This window comes from Ostrinia nubilalis, chromosome 15 (genome assembly GCF_963855985.1).
Source record: "Ostrinia nubilalis chromosome 15, ilOstNubi1.1, whole genome shotgun sequence".
In the NCBI taxonomy this organism is placed as follows: Eukaryota; Metazoa; Arthropoda; class Insecta; order Lepidoptera; family Crambidae; genus Ostrinia; species Ostrinia nubilalis.
This window is the reverse complement of record NC_087102.1, coordinates 12,128,583-12,148,681: the sequence shown is the minus strand read 5'-3', so window position 1 is coordinate 12,148,681 and position 20,099 is coordinate 12,128,583. Positions and strand designations below refer to the sequence as shown.

Below are 20,099 nucleotides of genomic sequence, written 5' to 3'. Positions count from 1 at the left end.
GAGGATCATCGATAAAATCTAAATAAAATTGGGTATTAAAGAGATCCTGCATGAAGTCATGACTAGTGAAATAAAAAGAAAGCCAAACCGCGAAATTAACTTATTTTCCATAACATTACTAAGTTTGCATGTAACGCAGCATTTTTGTTTGATCGAAAATCTAATAGAACTGCATGCTGTTGTGTAGACAGTTTACAAATTGGTATATTGCTAGAAATACCAGATTATTTAGGTATAGTTTCGGGTTATATAAAAAGCTATGCATGTTTGGGTATATTTAAATTAACAAACCAAATCTCGCATAGATTTGGTTTGTTAATTTACTTTATTACTTTTTTTCGTATTTGTCATATTTATCATCACCATCAGTATAATACTTCACTGATGGTGCAAGCCTCTAATGAAAAGACCTAATAGATTTTTATTTCTCTGCAAAATAAAAAGCTGTATGGTTTTACAAATAAATTATCCAAAGATCGAAACCCTGAACCAAATTACCATCAATTTACTGTTACGTTGTTTTAATGATAAGTTACCCTAATTTTAATGATTTATTAGCATAAAGTCAATGAAGAATGAAATGTTGTAATTAAGTAGGTATCAACTGTAAGCATGAGTGGCATGTTCTTAATTATACAGATTGTTAATAAGTGATACACGAAATCAAAACAAGTTTATATTGAGGAGAACTGTAACAAAGAATTCCCTGTGATATTACTTTAAGTATTATTTAATATTTATTTGTAAAAACATAAAAAAAACTCTAAAATAAAACCAAATTTTGACACTGATTACTTCTTTTCTTGACAAAGCCTGTCAAATTCCTTCTTACTCTTTTGGATAACTTCAAGGAGTTGGTTTCCTGATGTCTCTTCTAAATCATCTTTTAGGGAAACAATTGCATCTTCAATAGTATCCTTCGCTTCCACTAGCAGTTGTTTTACTTCTTCATCAGTTCTAGGAGTACCATCATTCTTTGGATTTTTAGCAGATAATACCAAAGCTGTATGTAACTCATACTGTAATACAGCATTGTATAAGCTTAGCCTAGCATTTCCTGGATCTAAAGTTTTTGTTATTTTGATTAGATCTCTACACATCATAATTTTCTTATCCAGCATATTTTGGGACATTTGATCTGTAAGTCTACCATAAAGCTGAATCAAAGAATGCTTAATTGCATACAAATGGTAATGATTAGGATGGAGAAAAGTTGACAGTCTACACAATAGATTCTCCAGCATCATCGGAGACCCACCCATCATCTGCACATTCTCCACTTCTTCTCCCATCTGTGAAATTATCATGTTCACTTGAGAATTGTTTATTTTGACTGAACATTTGTTACAAGCCCATTCCGTTTCATCATCTAACGGATCTTCGGGTAGATGGATACCGTCACATGGATTCCCATCATCTCCTAGGCATTTCATAGCACTCAAATAAGTCCCTAATTCAGTTGGATCACTGCACCTTTGACATTTGCAGGCGAAGTATTTGGTATCTTTCAAATGCTGCCTTCTAGCTTGAGTTCCCCATAAAGCATGACTGTACATCGTAGTTATATGATTCCCCTTTTGTACTGGCACTACAACTTTGACTGTTATCCTGAACAACTCGTTTTTATCTTTGACTGATTGGGCAAATGTGTGTTTAGTGTTGGGAATGCAGCTGTGCTCCATTATGCAAGTATTCGTGAACAGGGCAAGCAACTCTGAGCCTTCTGGGTGGCGGATTTCTAGGGCATTGGTGTCGATAATGCCACACATCTTGTGGATGAGGTCGGGGGAAATGTTTGGTAAGTGTTTCTTCTTGGTGGCCTCGTCTAGCTTGCTTATGAAGTTGTTCATGAGGTACTCCACGATGAACTCGTTGGCATCACTGGAAAATAAAGGAGATTTAATTAAAGGAAACATAATCATGGTGTATGTTCGAGCTTAGCCCGAGTTAGAATTTTTTTAAAACTAAGTCATCATTATTTCAGTCATAGGACTATCCCCTGCTTAAAATAGGCATCCACTAATGATTGCCACATGGCCTGCATCCAGCGCCTTCTTGGAAACTTTGTAAGGTCATCACATCAGTCCACATTGTGAGTGGATGGTCCACCAAAAGTACTTACTCATAGGCCTCGGTGCCAGGAGTGCGGCACTCCATGTGAGACTGCATCTCGGTCAGCTTGCTCCACTTGTCAGGGTCCACCGATTGAAGTAGCACGCAGCGCAGCGGCAGAAGCGCGTCATGCCTGTACCCAGAACGTTATGTTTACGGAAAGTACGGAGTACGGAAACGGTAAAGCTTTTCGTAGATTATTGACATAGAAATATCGTCAGTGTTTCTTTTACACATATGATTATCATAATTTATCTATCTTAATTCAGTAACAAATACTACAGAAGGGACATTTTTTGAAAAAAAAACAGTTGAAGGTGAGTTCGTATTTTATTCTTCTAAATAAGTACACTCGCGAGCAAAACTATGGAATCACTTACATGAAGTTGTTTCCACGCCATCTTGTGTACTAACGAATTTGTTAGTAACAAAAAAAGTGACACCATTTTAAAGACTAAACTTTTAACTTTAAAATAATACCAAATTCATTTAAATCACACCAGTATTTAAAAAGATATCCCGGCTGATGTGAAGAAGTAAGGAAAAAGACATGTATCAACTGTTTGATACGTCGCGAGGCGCGGCCTATTTACCCCCTATAAAAGCACGTGTTTTCGGATTTTTGCTTTCACACGTTGATCCATACACATCTCCGCTTCTTTTGACACTTTACCTGGGAATCTACACCTTCAGAAGCAGCACAAATCGTTGCACTATTGCAAGAAGGGCTCAGCCAGCGGGCTGTCGCACGTCAGCTCCACATAAGCCAGTCCTGGGTTTCGAAAGTTTTAAGACGCTTTCGGGAGACTGGTGGCTTTGTCCCGAGACCAAGTTCTGAACAGCGCCGGTGCACATCGCAGAGGGATGACCGTTTTTTCATGTCAACCTCTCTATGAAATCGTCATTTGACTGGTATCAACGTCCAGCAAGAGCTCAGAAATGTTCGTAGGATAGCTGTTAGCGAGTGGACAGTTTGTCTAAGATATAAGCAATAGAATTTGATTCCAAAAAGGCCTGCCACAGGCTCGAAACTGACGGCAGGTCACCGATAAGCACGCTTTCAATTTGCTCGTACACATCTCGATGGGAAGTCGAGCAAGCCACCCTCATTAGCCACTGTTTCAGCGAACCAGCACTGCACAAATCGCTCCCCAGGCCGCCTATAGACCCGACCTCTTCGTCTGCTGCACTGCAAACACAGTCTGCATTCATTGGAGAACAAAACTCGCCTCCATTACTCGCCTTCCCATCAAAATAAGTGCGAGCTAATTGAAAGTGTGCTAGTCGGTGACTTGCCGTCAGTTTCGAGCCCGTGGCAGACCTTTTTGGAGTCAAATTCTATTGCTCATATCTTAGACGAACTGTCCACTCGCTAACAACTATCATACGAACATTTCTGAGCTCTTGCTGGACGTCGATATCAGTCAAATAACGATTTCATAGAGAGTTTGACATGAAAAAACGGTCATCCTTCTGCGATGTGCACCGGCGCTGTTCAGAACTTGGTCTCGGAATAAAGCCACCAGTCTCCTGAAAGCGTCTTAAAACTTTAGAAACCCAAGACTGGCTTATGTGGAGCTGACGTGCGACAGCCCGCTGGCTGAGCCCTTCTTGCAATAGTGCAACGATTTGTGCTGCTTCTGAAGATGTAGAGTCCCAGGTAAAGTGTCAAAAGAAGCCGAGATGTGTATGGATCAACGTGTGAAAGCAATAATCCGAATACACGTGCTTTCAGAGGGGTAAATAGGCCGCAACTCGCGACGTATCAAACAGTTGATTCATGTCCTTTTCCTTACTTCTTTACATCAGCATGGATATCTTTTTAAATACTGGTGTGATTTAAATGAATTTGGTATCAATTTAAAGTTAAAAGTTTAGTCTTTAAAATGGTGTCACTTTTTTTGTTACTAACAAATTCGTTAGTACACAAGATCGCGTGGAAACAACTTCATGTAAGTGATTCCATACTTTTGCTCGCGAGTGTAGTTGCTGTAAGAATCAGGTTGACAAAAACTTGAACTGTTTGTTGATTTTTCTGAAATGAAATTACTTGTGAACTATCAAACAAGGATAACTTCTTCCGTAATAGACGCAAAAATGTCGCTTTTGAGAAAGAAAAATGAGCTATGAATAAAACGATCATTTTCCTCTCGACAAATAAAAAAAAATCGTGAATGTTTAAGTAAGTTTTTGCCAACCTTTTTACTACCCAACACAGTACGTTATCTTATTTATTTACCTAACCTGTAATAGTTGAACATGTCCTTCAGCTCGCAGTCAGGTCTGGCGCTAAGGATGAGGCACTCGGCACCGTGGTGTCGGGGGTCCGTCAGGCCCGGACAGTTGCCGGAGCAGACTGGCCAGCCGCACCTGTGGAGATGCCAACACTGGTGATATGCTATTTTTGTTACCTTAAAACTAACTAAGATGGGGCAGTGACCCAATTTTTTTTGTAAGAGCAACAGAACACATGCTACCAATAGCATCGGCAATTAGCTACTTTTTAGAATCTGAATGCTGCGCCACATTCCAAACCGCACACTTATAAACGCTAAACGAGGCGATTGTCGCATTTAGGAAGCTCGACGGAGCTACAGCAGTCGCTAAAACGTGCGATTCCGATATATGCGAAAGTTTGTAAGTACGAAACATTATGTTTAAAATTATTTCACGCAAAAACTACCGAACGGATTTTGATTAAACTTTTCACTATTATTGTTTACACTTCAGTTAACAACCTGAATTTCACGCGGGAGAAGTTGCGGGCAAAAGGTACTCGTAGTGTAGGTATACTAACTTCGAACACCGTTCTCCGGCTTCTGTAGATACAGGCTTATAGCAGCCGACGCAGGGCATGACCGCCTCCGGGTCAGGCATACCCTTGGGCCCGAAGACCAGAGGTCGCTCCGTAAGCACCAAGTCGCCAGGGGACAGGTCTCTGGCGGCCACCAAGTAGCGCCCGAGCTCGTCCGACGATCTCACCTGGAAGTTACAGGTTTATACTTGTATTTTGGTTAGTGCATTTTTAAGGGTTAATATATTTGGATCGGTATAGTTATTATGGTTCTTTTCTATAGGTTATACTGTTGTTTCTAATCTCTTTTGTGCTTCTAAAAGTAGGCGCACACCGTTGATTTTTAGTTGGCCGATAGTTGTGCCCGATTTTAATTTGTATGAAGAATCTGCCAAATCGAATCGGCGTAGTGTGCTCACTCCCATACATGCCCATATATATACAAGTTACTCTATGATACTGATCAACTGCCCGACTAAACTATCGGCCGACGAAAAATCAACGGTGTGCGCCTACTCTAAGGCTAAATTCTATCTAATCTGTAAAGATAGCTCGTCAGAAATTCTGGCTTTATTATATTTTTGCTGAATATCTTAATAAATTACAAACTTTACCACGTCATATTATAAGTACATTAACAGAGTTAATTTAAATGCAACGGCGCTTAATAACTATTTCAAACTTTACTAAGTACCTATACTGAGACAGTTAAATTAATGATAAATTAATTTACGTACATGTTCAAAACTGACGTTCTTCTCTTCGATATACCGCATGTTGACTACAATGGATCTATAATCTACTACAAAAAGTTCGACAACTTAAATAAAGTTGCACTTTGAATTGTTATTTTTAGTTTCATCAAGAATACCAGACAGTCACTGCCCTCTATTGTTGCAGGAAAAGTTCGTTTATTTTATTTTTGGTATTTAGCGCCATCTCTTAGGAAAATTTTAAACTAACTTACTCATCAGAGCCATCTATTGAGGAGAGGAGAAAAGGGTGTTACAGGTTGTTAGTGGATCTGCTTATTTCAGCAACCTAAAGAAAGCGGCTAACATAGAAATGCTTGTCTATTTTCATAGATGTCATTATTTTTGTTATGGTTTTACATACCTCGTAAGGAATATCAGCATTTTCTTTCGCCATCTAGAAAATGAAAATAGATTTCTTATAATTATTTATGACCAGATAATAAATAATTTCGTGAACATTATCAACAAATTAATAATTCGGTATTTTTTTCATCCGTGGTTTTAATCTCCATTAATTATTGGAAAGTTGAGCATTTACCTACGTAGGGTACCTAAATGCAAAGATACCTACATGTCACTACATGTTAACTTTCTTTACTCATGTGATAGGTATTATCATGAGGACTCAATAGCATCCTAATACCCAGTTTAACATTTTATTTATATACCTTTAAAATAGATAGAGGTAAACATCAGGTGGGTAGGGTAAGTGCACATAAACTATTCTATTTTGGTCCAGAAATGATTTATACAGCTGCCCGAAGACGCTCATGTTATTTTGGCATCTCTCTTAAGATGTCAAGGTCCCCTTGCAGTGATCTTGGATTCGAGGTAAATGCAGTTGCAGAAAATAAACGAATTTGTGTTCCAGCGAAATTAATTATTAGAGAAACAAAAATTTGATTATTAAGGTAAACGGCTACTAGTTCGTGATAGTACGTAAGTTCGTAAGTTTTTTTTCTAGCTCAAATAATAAGCAAATGGAATATTATTTATAAAAAATCTTCATTACTACAAAAACTCTATTATTTAAGCTATCTAAAAAACCAAGTACCAACATTGTGGCGCCAAAAATGAGAGCAATACGAAGCTTCAAACTCTCAGAGAGCCAAAAACAGCCGTGCGGCTTGCAAAGGTTGCTCTCACCGTAAGGTTAGCGCTCCAACTTCTTAAGCTTATAAAAAGGCGAAGGAACGTCCATTTAAATAAAACTTGTAATAGTGGTTTCATGTGTTCCTTGACAATTGATTTGGCTTAGAAAAAAGTTATATGAAAACGTAGAATTCCTTTAAAATTGCGATTAATTGACTCACGAAATAGCGTACATATTATTTTTCGGGTGTCCCCTATTTCGTGACACTACCGATTCAAGGATATTATGGATAACATTTTGATGCTTGGTTTGTAAGTAATTATTTATAATAATTTAAATGTAAGTTATGAAACAAATAATGCATTTATTTAAGTTTCTCATGACCTAAATTCGGTATATGTTTCGTTCACTAGAATTTATATGACACGAGTTTGAAGTTCACATATATGACCAATTTTAAGATAAATTAGCATAAGTAGTACCAGCATAATTTTGGTTTTATATCGATTTGTTTTATTTATCTTTGTTTATTTGTATTGTATATGGGATAGATAATAGTTGATTGACACATTTTGACAATAATCCATGAATTTTACTTGGGGAATTTGGAATAATCAGTATCACGAAACAAGGAACCGTATTATTGTTACTTTTTTCCAAGTTCGTGATATATAAATGTATGGTGTTAGGTACTTTTATGACACACACCATCAAAGAAATCGACATATTTTTTCGTTTTTAATACTTACCTACCTAAGAAATTAATTAATTACTTACTTTTTATTATGAGTCATTGGCGTATCTGGGGTTATTTTCAGGGGGGGGGGGGCTACCCTCACTTGAAACAGCTCCAGGGGTGGGTTTATGGGGAGAAGGGGGGGGGGGTACAAATCAAATCAAAATTTTATGAGTACGAAGGGGGGGGGGGGGGGTAAGCCCCCCCCCCACATTTCTAATGGTTAATAGAAATATTTTCACATATCGCTAGACATAATAAATCTAAATGTTATGGGTACGATGGGGGGGGGGGGGGGTAAGTTTACCTACATTTCTAATGGTTATATAAATATTTTCACATATTGTTAGAATTAACAAATCAAAATATTATACTAGACTCACATTATTTCTTATGAATATTTCAGGTAAGTAATATCGTCAATTTCACATAATTATTTTATTCTAAATTTTTATTATCGTTTTTTAATTTATTAAACCCTTAATCATTATAAAAATATCCTAACTGTATGCATAAAACCTTATCCCGAAATAGGGGACATGAGTTCACGAACTTAGAAACAGAGCAAAATTTTGTCACGAAACAGGATCCAAACAAGAGGTCCGCAGAACAATTAATATAAAAAAAAGTTCAAACTATATAACTATAAATTATGTATTAACTTACTGTCAAAAGACCAAAGTTTAGCATACAAAAGCTTTCATACTGATATCATGTTTGGTTATTTTTAAATAAAATGTTAAAGTCGTAAGAGCCTTAATATACCGAAGTAGGGGGCACTTACCTTAGTCATGTTAGTTCTAAACCATGACGAGATAAATCTGTTATAAGGGTCGTCATTTCAACCTAATGCTGTCCACTGCTGGACAAAAACCTCCCCATAGATTTCCACAAAGACCGCTGCAGAGCTTCATAAAGATTCGTTCAGCCAAATGACGTCCACAATTGGACAAAGGTCTCTTCCAAAGATTTCTTGCTGCCAGATTTTTCGAAATCGAATTTTCAAAAAAATACAGTGTGAGTCACGTTAAAGAGTACATATGAAAATAGATGAAACTAGACCTATTTTTATCGACAAAAAAGAGGTCAAAAATTTTTTGAGATTTTTTTTTTAATTTTTTATAGAATTTTTTTTCTTCCAATTACTTATTGTAAAGAAAACGTAATAACTTTTAAACTAAGCGGATTATCCTGATAAAATAAAAACAGTAATAATGCTAAATAACAGGCGATACTAAAAACATACATAAAATACACAAAAAAGGCCAACAAATAACAAAAAATGATACTTTTTGAAAAAAATCTGCTTTTAAATTCGTGTTTTTTTTGGTTATTTGATAAATTTCTCCAAAAAATGCCCCTATAACCGGTGGTTTTTATTACTTTGTATTATTCTCTATCGTATTGCCTTCGTAAAACCAAAAATCTTATGTCTCTATTCCTATCACAACGTTTGCAATGATCGTTTGAACTAAGCCTCTCCGGGCGCGCCATTCAACGCTTCATTAACAACGAAACTGAAAATGGCTCTAGATTTGTAATTTTGATACAGACATGTTAGATTTCAAATAAAAACAAAAGATTTCGAAGTAAAATAAGCATTTTAGTTAAAATTAAAATTGTCTCTAACTGTAGCGGAGAATAATGTTGTGGCAGGCCTTTGTTCAAACGATCATAGCAAATGTTGTGATAGGGTTAGAGACATGCGATTTTTGGTTTTACAAAGATAATACGATAGAGAATAATACAAAGTAATAAAAACTACCTGTTATAGGGGCATTTTTTGGAGAAATTTATCAAATAACCAAAAAAACACGAATTTTAAAGCAGATTTTTTTCAAAAAGTATCATTTTTTATTATTTGTTGGCCTTTTTTGTGTATTTTATGTATTTTTTTAGTATTGCCTGTTATTTAGCATAATTACTGTTTTTATTTTATCAGGATATACCGCTTAGTTTAAAAGTTATTACGTTTTCTTTACAATAAGTAATTGGAAGAAAAAAAATTCTATAAAAAATTTAAAAAAATCTCAAAAAGTTTTTGACCTCTTTTTTGTCGATAAAAATAGGTCTAGTTTCATCTGTTTTCATATGTACACTTTAACGTGACTCCACTGTATAAATCATGATTACTGTACTGGTGACAATTTGTATGAAAAGGTATTTTTTCCAATGGTCCGTGAGTCCGTGACCCTCACTCGGCATGGGGCACACTGAAAACCAGCGCCGTGGCCTTCGTCACCGTGGGCCACGGCATGCTGAGTGGGGTCCCGTTGCAGTGGGCATCTTGTGAATGGGTGGCCGTGGCACTGCTCAGTTTACTCTTGTTTTTTTTTTCATCTCCCATTATTACGTGCCACTGTCATGTCTATGCAATTGCCTGTATTTGTGTGATGTCCATTGTAATAAATGTATCTTTCTTTCTTATTTAAACTTCGTTCTCTAGGGGAAAGTTGTTGCATTAATGTGGAGTAGTTCAATCATTATTTTATGAAGCTACACTACAGGCCACAGTTAGTTAGTATGGCTGCTTCACAATATATTTTCAGACTTGACATTATGCTCCATTTACTAGACTCAAATTCGCTTGCAAATATTCAATGGTAATAAAACTGACTTGTACTCGGCATTCCATTCTGTGAAGTCATAATATACACTAGGGTTGCTAACTGCAATTTATATTCAAAACATTAAATTGTATGTTACAACATTACAACAGTGTCACCCGACAAAAGGAAGTTCATAGGTTCAATCAAGTAGTTACGACGCGACGTAAAAATCAGGTCCAAGTGCCAAATAACGTCCATCGGTCTTTGACCTCACGGTTTTTACCAGACTGCGCCAGAAGGAGGGTTATGTTTTTTACCATCTTTTTCCTTGAGAAGATGGCCTTTTTGAGAATGCCAGTTGGTCTTTTATGTTGCTATATAAAGCGAAAAGATAAAAGAAACATGTAATTTCTATGGGAAAAGTGTGGTCAACCCTGGATCAACTCAGGGTGTGACGTAAAGTGGGTTACGCGGGCTATTTCCGTAGCAATCGTTACACTGCCTCAAATTAGAGCAGTTCGACGGTCCCTACGTATAGTTCAGTATCTACCAGTTCCGTGATTTGCCGTTTTTGTTTGCAAAACCTTCAGAGCACCCAAGAGTTTCGGCTCAGTTAAAAAAACATACAGTTTTTATTCAAATTGAACCTTAAAACGTCAAAAAACAAATCCCGCAACTACAAAATTAGAACGATTTCCGCAGTAAAATTTCATTAGTGGGAGTTAAGAAATTTTACGTTGGACCGCACGCCTTAATCCGCGCGCCCAGCCCCGCAACTGCCACTTTCATCCGCGCAGATCGAGTAAATTGATACGTAATTTATGAAGGAAATAGGTATTATTATGATTTCTGACTTAATTTATTTCAGTCAACATTAAACCAACGGTAAATTAATCAGTTAACTGTAGGCATAACGTAGTTGCGTTGTTTTACTCGGGAAAATTAAAGTTACTATTATAAGTAGGTGGCACTTACTTATTTTTACGTCGGAAAATTCAAGAATCTTCTAGCCGTAACTTCTACTATAAATGTTTTACTTTGGAAAAGTTTGTTTTGTGTCTATAAGTTAGTGCCAGTAACGGTGTTTTACGCTGAGAAATTGTATTTTAGCAATATTTGGTGGACACAAAAGTGAAGACAAAACAATATAAAATATGATATACAACACGACTGAAGTATCTAGGGTCATTTATTAGACTCAACGCAACCAAGTTCTTCTCCTATGCTACTTTATAATACATGATATAAGTAAAAAATCGTAAAATTTATTTTATTTATTTATTAAGCATATTAAGGCATTCAGAAATAAAGATAAGCAGGTAACACTTACAAACAAAAGTTTAAATTAACTGCATTTAGAATCTACTATTACATGATAATGCTTACATGATATTGCAAACATATACCCGTCAGAAGGATGAGGTATACCCACTAAAAATACCCTGGTGCCCCGTCACTCTCTATAAGTGCTAACTTTGAGATTCCGGACAAAGATCTCCCACCTACACGGCGACAGTTGGGACGAGAGCAACTGGAAGTACACAGCTTTTCCGTACACACACTCACCGTCAGCAGACGGTGGTGGTGGCCTATCTATGCAATGCCTTCCGTGCGGCCTCACGCCCCCGTTACGCTGGCCATTACCGAGGAAGGAAGATAGGAGGCAATCATACTGTCACCTTCCCTGGAGCGAATTAAAATGCACCCGCACTTGGTTCGTAGTTGCGCTATCGTACTGCAGCTTCTTGCGGCACCTTGTCTTCTCAGATAGATGTGCTTCATTACCACCCAACTTTTGTTACCGTCCACATAGCTTTGACTATGCTATCCCGCAAGAATATGGTGTGTCGTATGCTCCTAGCCACCGCAATACAGGTAGGGCTCGAAGGATCCGTGCCCAGTCATGGTGCGATCGCTAGAGCAACCTTAAACTTCAGCACGAGTGCGAATAAGGTTCGGCGACCCAACTTAGCCACGGCCCACGGCGAGGTGGTTTATCAACTATTAGACTACAGCACAGTCTAGCGAGTCTCACGTCAAACGGCCTCTCTGTCCTCCTATGGCGGAGCTTTCACCTCGTTCTTTACGCTGCGTTAAAGACGACGATGTAGCCCTGTAGACTTTCTGGGCCTGTTAAGGTCTTAGAAGATGGGCAGCGTTACCCTTTCCTATGAGGGTGATGCCTTAGATGGGACAGAATCATGCTTTTGAGGGTACCAGTATAGATAGCGTATCTCCATAGCCTTCCGACATGAGAGTTTTCGCACCTCCAAATTAGGGAAGCAGCCATGAAAAATCAAGCTGTCTTCCATTCGCACGGCGACGGATTGGAAAAAGTGCGAGCTGCCACTGGTTATAATACATAAGGTCACCGTATTTACGCTCACTACTTGGCGCCACTGGTGATTAACAGGATAACTCTTAGATATTTTATCTGGGCCTTAGTTTTGACAGTGGTGTGGGCGTCAAGTGAAGGTGTCAGGGATGCCTTTAAATATATGTGGTCTATGGCCTAGGGCGACCATAATGCCGTCTGTGGCGACCAGGCAAGCCGCCTCGCTGTGAAAGTTATTTATTTATTTATGAGGATATTCTTGTAATGATGAAACTATCTGCATGACAGATACCTCGAAATATCCATGCCTTGAAAAGGGTTCCATTTAGTACCCAGTTGTATTCAATGTTCCACAAGATCGAACTCAAAAAAGAGCCATGTGGATCTTCGTACTCGATGCCATGCTGTCAAACTTGGCCGGCACTATTGATAAAGAAAATTTACCGGTTCTACAAGTATTCTTCAGTCAAAAGACCCCTTAGATAAGGAAGAATCTTAAGGTATTGAGTGCCTCCAAAATGCAACTATCTGGGAAACGAGGCGGGACGCTGTTATGCCTCGTCGAGCAGGACTATTGGCCTAGAGTCAGACAACTACGCCGTATCAACCGCTGATGGGATTTATTGAAAGACGTGTATTAGCTGCCGAATGCTTTATTGCACTGATTATAAAAATGTTAGAACTACCAAAGTCCCAAATGTAGGTCAGGCGTAGCTGGCCAAAGTGCATGAATAAAATGCAAGTTAACAATAAATTAATTAGTAATAAAAATGTGCGAGTTGACTCGTACAGAGAGTTACTGTCAATAGTAGCTGAACTTTGTTCCCGTGTACAACTACTTATGTGGCAGTTAATAATTTAAACAAATGTATTACTCCGACGTAAAAGTTAGTAAGTACCACTTACGTAATTTGTAATTAGAAACTTTCCGTTGTATAAGTGAGTAAATGACAAATAATACACTTATTGTGATTATTTTTTGATAATTCTTCATGTTTTATAAAATATACCTCATATAAAACTATCATACCAAATTTCATCGATGTATGATAAATAGAACGCGAGCTACACATGTTTAAACCTTCAAACCGCTCTCCTGTAAAATTGACCGTTTTCAGATACGTTTTTATACGTAGGGACCGTCGATTTCTTTTTAGAAAATTCACTTTTATACCAGACGACTAAGATAATAATTTAGAGACGTAGGGCCTATGACAAGTTTTACAAAATGTACAAAGTAAGACATTAATTTTGACTTATTTACCATCTGGGAATCAAACCCGCAGGACCAACGGTCAAGAGAAGGGAAGTGACGTTTTTTTTTATTTAAATTACCATTCTTACAAGCTCTGTTCATATACTTCAGTATTTAGACTTTGAATTTGACTCATTTCCCTGCATTCGCCCATGACATCGCATATTTTTATCGATATTAGGTGAAATTAACGAAAAGTAGGTTAAAAGACGAGTGCGCGTTGACAGAAAATTGGCAGTAGCGGTAGGTACACTGTCGCACATATTTACCTAGTAAGCTGTCATGCAAACATCCCGCTACTTGACTGATTGCCAGTTGCATTTGGCAGGTGTTGAGATTCCAGCATTTAACCCTCAAGTGCAAATTAAGGACTTTCAAAACACTATAGGCAAACAGCTTGTTGTCAACTGTGACAACTTGTTGAAAACTGGCACCTGTTACAACGGCATAAGACCCACAGTGTTTAGATTAAGATGCTGTTATCTGTTACATATTGCAAAAACCTTATTACTTGTCAATAAAGTTTAATAAATAATTAATATCGCAATCTAGGTATGGTTTGATTAAAGAAAGATATCTTTTAAACGTGTCACAATGTTATAAATAATAGGCATTTTATTTTCACTGTCGTTCGTTCGTTCGTTCGTTCGTTTCAGCCAAATGACGTCCACTGCTGGACAAAGGCCTCCTCCAAGGTTTTCCACAATGCACGGTCCTGCGCTGCCCGCATCCAGGCTCTTCCCACGACCTTTACCAGATCGTCGGTCCACCTAGTAGGAGGCCTGCCCACGCTACGTCTTCCAGCCCGTGGTCGCCACTCGAGAACTTTTCTGCCCCAACGGCCATCGTCTCTACGAGCTTTCAGTAAATCAATATTGTCACTATCGACTTTTTGACTATGTTTTTGATCGCGAATCGAATTAAGACTGCTTCTGCCCAGAAGTTACCTACCATATAAATGGCAATGCCAGATTTTGTATGGAAGGTGGAGTCTTTTTTTTTCGCGCGGCCATCGACCAAACCATGTTTTTTGGTTACAAAATACTGTAATAAACCAAACTTACTATGACATGTATACCTCTAAACTCAGTCTGAACTGAGTTACGAGCATTAGAAGTTTGATGATTTTACATACTAGATTTGCTTTCTGCGTGCAAGCTTTGTAAGAAATTGCAACAAAATAGTGACATTGTATGTGTAAACAAACAATAACATCAATCATAGGCTGCAGTCATCAGTATGGAGCAGAATCAGCGCATTAAAAAAAGATGTCACTATTTTGTTGCAATTTCTTACAAAACTTGCGCGCAAAAAGCAAATCTTAGTATGTAATATTTAAAAAATCCAGATGGTATATTATGGGAGTTTCTTATTAACTTTTAATACGAGTAGGTCATGACTGGCCAATTTTTTTAATGTAAAATATTTATTTATTTATTTTTAATGTTAATAGTTCAATTCCATGTATTTTTATTGGCGAACATTTCATGGGTCAATTGTCATTTGGGCAAAAAGTTAGATATCAAAAGATTCTGTTGGTCAAACGTTCATTGGCGTGCCGTTCTTTTGGCGAACGCTTCATGGGTAAAGTGTTCTTTGGGCAAAAAGTTAATGGGTTAAAGATCCTGTTGGTGAGCAGTTCATTGATCAATCGTTTGTTGGTGAACGGTTTCACAATCCATTTTTGGATGCATGAGAAATTTTACACAAAAAACTCCATGCCTAAATTATATTTCGGTCAGTAATCTTACGACATGAACATTATTTCTGGATTCTAGCTACTAGTTAAGTAATATTAGTAGTAATCACACTATAAAATCTTGGAATGATAATGAAGTGTTCTTAATTCAATTTTATTTCCATAGAAAAAAACCTACAAGACGTCCTATAAGTTTGCCAACTTTTTAGTACCTACATTAGTAATCTTGTGACTTTTTGATACTAGGCCTACTAGGAAAAAATACCATCCACATAAATTCACGTAGGTATTTTTTTATTAACGAAAAAAAATGTTAAAAATTCATCGCTATTCTTTATGACTTTTTATTCACTTTTTTTAAAATACATATTGCACCACGTACCTTGATTTATTTATAACGTTAAATCCAAAACAAAAAAATCACTGGCCACAAAAAAGAAAAAAAAACACTGGAAAATCCCTCAGGGCATGGTGTGCGCGCGCGCCGGTTTCACACTAACGCGCGTCCAGAGGAAACTGTACTATGTATCGTTGTATTACGTAAGATATTGTATGAATAGCCTGAAAAAATTAATGGTCATCCGGAAAAGTTCGGGAGACGACTGCTGTGTTCGGTGAGGTTTTTGTTACGCACAGCCAGTGGTGTGGTACAGTCTATGATAGTTTTTTTGATTTAATAATATTGAATTGGTTTAATTTTCACACTAATTATGTAGCGGCATTAGAAATTTTGGATTCTTACACCGAATAGCTAACTTTTAAGCTGAGCTTGTACGGTAAGGTAAGTGTGAGTATTTTAAGGTAGATCTATAATTATGATGATGAGGTGATAGCGGATGATTGAATTAAAATATTGATTAAAATACGTTAAAATTAAATTATCGTTGTGGACATACATAAGCTTGAAACACCGTTTTGTAACTATAAAGAAGTTAATGCAAGTAATATTTTTCCTTTTTTTTTCAATAATTATAACTATTTTACAACAGTGGTCTGTTTCAGCCACAATTTAACGTCCACCGGTGAACATAGACCTCCCCCAGTGATTTCTAAATGGCTGATTGGCAGCGGCCTGCATCCAGGGCCTTCCTTCAATCTTTATAATTAATGAGGGAGTTTTTAAATTAATTTGTAACTTCTGTGGGTAGTATGTAGGTAGGTATAAGAAATTGTTTGAAAACTTTATAATGAACCGTTATGGCTCGAATAACTACTCGATTATCAGTTCGAATGATAAAGTGAAATAAAATATTTAGGGACATTAAAGTTTCATAAAAACAACTTGAAAATGCTTAATTAATATAATTTATGATGTTGTGTACATTAGTTACTTAATACAAAATATATACATTAAAAAAGCAGAACCGAGCAGCGCCCCTAACGGAGATTCGCAAAACTTTCTTTATACAATAATAATAACAAGCTCGTGGATGAACCACAGAATCACATGAACCATGCAGCGCCTCTATCGGTGAATCTCATTTTTGCATAAAGTTTACACACTATTTTTAACGAAAAGACTAATCCATCTACTACCACAGTAAATTCTAAACCAAACCTAAACTGGTAAAGTATACTGAAATAGTCTTGTATATTGATATGCCTTAAAGAAATGTAAACAACAATAACTGCTTTGATGGTCGATCATTACATTATTCAATTGTTTTTATCCAATCTGAATCACCTATGAGTTAAACTGTACATTGACAGGCATAAACCATCCACTCCGCTAACAAAAGCGTAACATCTATAATGTCAACCGGTGCAATACCATTTGTATTGTTACAAAAGAACATTCGCTAACAATATTCATACTTCATTTCGTTGGCACGTCTCCCATCCACCGCGTGTTAATTATGTCTATCTATTTAAAACGAGTATTGTGTTGGGAGCGGACCGGGACGGGCGCGATCCCGCTCAGTGTTCGGTTACGAAATAACCATGAATTCCACGAAGAAGGAAATCCCAACCTGCGAAGTGTGTCTACAACCCGCCAACCAAACTTGCGGAGGCTGCAAACTCGTGTACTACTGCTCCAAAGCCCACCAGAAACTAGGTTGGAGGGAAGGCCACAAATTCAAATGCTGCGCCTTCAAAATACAGTACTCCGACACTTATGGACGACACATGGTTGCCACCAGAGACATCAAGCAAGGTGAAATGATTCTGAAAGAGAAACCAGCAGCGCTAGGTCCCAAAATGACGTGCCCGGCTCAGTGTTTGACCTGTGGAAGAAAACTAGAACCAATAAAGGTCAAGGACACGTACGATTTCTATAAATGCACATCATGCAACTGGCCTATGTGCGGACCGGAGTGTGAAAAAGCCGATGTGCATAAAGCAGAATGCAAAATTATGACAGATAGGAAATACAAGTGCAACATTAAATTCGAGCACCAAGATAAAGCAGAAGCAGCTTATTGTGTTATTGCTCCACTTAGAGTGTTGTTAATGAATACCACAAACCCTTTACAGTACGAAAATGTTATGGCATTAGAGTCTCATTTGGAGGATCGGATGAATACGCCATTGTACACAGTTCTAAAAGCTAATCTGGTAACTTTTGTTATACAAGTCCTCGGACTACCCTTTGATGAGGAAACGATATTGAAAGTGGCCTCGATATACGACACCAACTCCTTTGATGTTAGGTCCCCAGATGGATCTAAGAAGTTAAGGGCTATTTATGTCACTGCATCCATGATGAACCACAGTTGTACGCCTAACACCCGCCATATTATTATTGGTGATGATTATCATGTGGCATTTATAGCAACAGTGCCAATTTCTAAAGGTGATTTGATAACGGCTACATACACCCAATCTCTATGGGGTACTCTGGATAGAAGAAAACATTTGAGAAGCGCAAAATGTTTTGACTGTGAATGTAACAGATGTAAGGACCCAACTGAACTTGGATCTTATTTAGGTAGTATTTACTGTTCAATTTGCAATGGACCTGGAGTGTTTGGTTCAGAGAAACCACCTATGATGGTATCCTCAAACCCATTGGACGAAGCAGCACCTTGGAAGTGTGAGAAATGTGACCACTTTATACTGAGCCGGCAAATGTTTTGGGGAAATAACGCACTGTCCGAGGAATTGAAGAAATTGAAGAAGGATGGCCCAAAAGGATTTGAAGAGTTCATTCAGAAATACAGTCAAACCCTACATCCGAATAATCATTTAGTGGTTCAAGCCAAGTTGGCTTTGGTGAAAATATATGGAAACTTCAAAGGATACATGCTATCAGGTAATTTCATTTTTATTTTACGTGTTTGCTTTACGTACTGTATATTTGTTTTCAGATACAATATATTTTAACCTAGTTTTAGACCTCCGAGAAAACCTGTCTTTGCCTTCGGAAATTTGGCTCCTCTTTATTTCAAGGGTCAATGAAACTAGTTCTCGACATTGGTACCGCGAATCAATGGTAGTAGCTATAATTAAAATCCATGCCAAAGCGGCCAAGGTTCATATAAACAGTTATTGACGTGCTATCGAGAAATCATTTCGGTTGATTTTGGCACAAGTCATGTTCAATGATGCCTATGGTCTAAAAAAGAAAAGTATCATTCACGCTTTCATTCATCAATCATGGCTTATTTTTCTTACATTTTTACTATTAATATTTACATTTCTACAGTTATAAGTATAAAATATTCAAAATATAATTACGTATTAATAATGTACCTATCATTCCACAGCCTGAAGATCCTCCAAAGCACGATGTCTCGGTTTTCCATTTTTTTTCGTATTAAACTTAGGTAATATAAATAATGTATGATTTTTCAACTTCCAGAACTCTCTGACAACGTACTTCAGCGCAAGATAGAGCTATGCCATGATCTTCTGGAGCTAGCAGACAAGCTGGAGCCAGGCTGGACCAAATTCCGTGGGACACTTCTGCTGGATTTACAGGCAGCCCTAACAGTCCAGACTAAACGAGAGTTTGAAGCAGAAAAAATCACCAAGGCTGGTGCTCAGGTAGGCTTAAATGATGAAATGGCCATTGACTTATTTACATAGAATCGAAAATGTGGTGGCGCACAAGGTGGACCGACGACATCATAAAAGTAGGAGGAAGGCGCTGAACGCTGGTTGGTACCAATCTATCAACTTGGAAATCATTGGGGGAGGCCTATGTTCAGCAGTGGACGTCCTATGGCTGAAATGATAAATGATGATGAATCGAAAATGGATAATTTTTAACCCTTGAAACTGTTATCACAATGTAGAAGAGACACAAAATAGTGGATCGATAATCAGGATTTAGGAATGGATTAAGCTAAAGTGCACTACATTTAATTTTATCGGTCATTCGTGGTCATTCACCTTTTGATATTTCCATCATAACAAGTTGTTTTGTTTTCTCAGGACCAGCTCATGGAAAGTATGGTGTTGCTGCAAGAAGCTGCCAACATCCTACGAGTGGAACCTGACATGAAAGAAATCATAGAAGCCAAAATACAAGAAGTAGCTCAACAATTAGATACAACGGATTGCAACGGCGATTCGGCCACATCAGATGCATAAGAAAAGTCATGAATTTTGTGAAAATACTTATTTATTGTTATTAGAGAAATATTATCAAAAATATCCCTGACAGTGACACAGGTATTATTTATTTTATAGTCTTGATTATTGTATAAAACCAGCAATAAAAATGGTCAATACAAAACGTCAATTCCATAGAGCTTTTTTTCTGAAATACCCGTATTATTAGTAGGTACTATTTTATTTACATCACGTACTTCAAACAACTAAAGAC

General features: G+C 37.4%; 2 protein-coding genes across 3 annotated transcripts; one reads left to right on the top strand and one right to left on the bottom strand.

Annotated features, from left to right (window-relative positions):
- Positions 1 to 402: 402 nt before the first annotated feature.
- On the bottom strand, positions 403 to 15,881 carry LOC135078518 (SET domain-containing protein SmydA-8-like). 2 transcript variants are annotated; one of them, XM_063973058.1, is made up of 6 exons: positions 15,711 to 15,881; positions 6,023 to 6,055; positions 4,910 to 5,094; positions 4,357 to 4,482; positions 2,123 to 2,245; positions 403 to 1,881 (listed from the first exon to the last, which is right to left on the bottom strand). In XM_063973058.1, the coding sequence occupies exons 2-6, from the start codon at positions 6,053 to 6,055 to the stop codon at positions 792 to 794; spliced, it is 1,557 nt and encodes a 518-aa protein (XP_063829128.1). In that variant the 5' UTR covers positions 15,711 to 15,881; the 3' UTR covers positions 403 to 791. The 2 variants fall into 2 exon arrangements, with proteins under 2 accessions (XP_063829128.1, XP_063829127.1); XM_063973057.1 differs by lacking the exons at positions 6,023 to 6,055; positions 15,711 to 15,881 and adding an exon at positions 5,644 to 5,748.
- Positions 15,882 to 17,185: 1,304 nt separating this feature from the next.
- On the top strand, positions 17,186 to 20,020 carry LOC135078964 (SET domain-containing protein SmydA-8). The gene is made up of 3 exons (XM_063973563.1): positions 17,186 to 18,581; positions 19,131 to 19,315; positions 19,706 to 20,020. The coding sequence occupies exons 1-3, from the start codon at positions 17,270 to 17,272 to the stop codon at positions 19,862 to 19,864; spliced, it is 1,656 nt and encodes a 551-aa protein (XP_063829633.1). The 5' UTR covers positions 17,186 to 17,269; the 3' UTR covers positions 19,865 to 20,020.
- The last annotated feature ends 79 nt before the right edge of the window (positions 20,021 to 20,099 follow it).

Bases quoted from the DNA above. Each gene is read 5' to 3' on its own strand.
- LOC135078518 (XM_063973057.1), bottom strand. From the start codon at position 5,682: ATGCGGTATATCGAAGAGAAGAACGTCAGTTTTGAACAT. The intron at 5,095-5,643 runs GTACGTAAATTA...TGTAACTTCCAG, and splicing joins AGAACGTCAGTTTTGAACAT to GTGAGATCGTCGGACGAGCT. The intron at 2,246-4,356 runs GTTAGGTAAATA...TTCTGGGTACAG, and splicing joins GACATGTTCAACTATTACAG to GCATGACGCGCTTCTGCCGC.
- LOC135078964 (XM_063973563.1), top strand. From the start codon at position 17,270: ATGAATTCCACGAAGAAGGAAATCCCAACCTGCGAAGTGTGTCTACAA. The intron at 18,582-19,130 runs GTAATTTCATTT...TTCAACTTCCAG, and splicing joins CAAAGGATACATGCTATCAG to AACTCTCTGACAACGTACTT. The intron at 19,316-19,705 runs GTAGGCTTAAAT...TTGTTTTCTCAG, and splicing joins TCACCAAGGCTGGTGCTCAG to GACCAGCTCATGGAAAGTAT.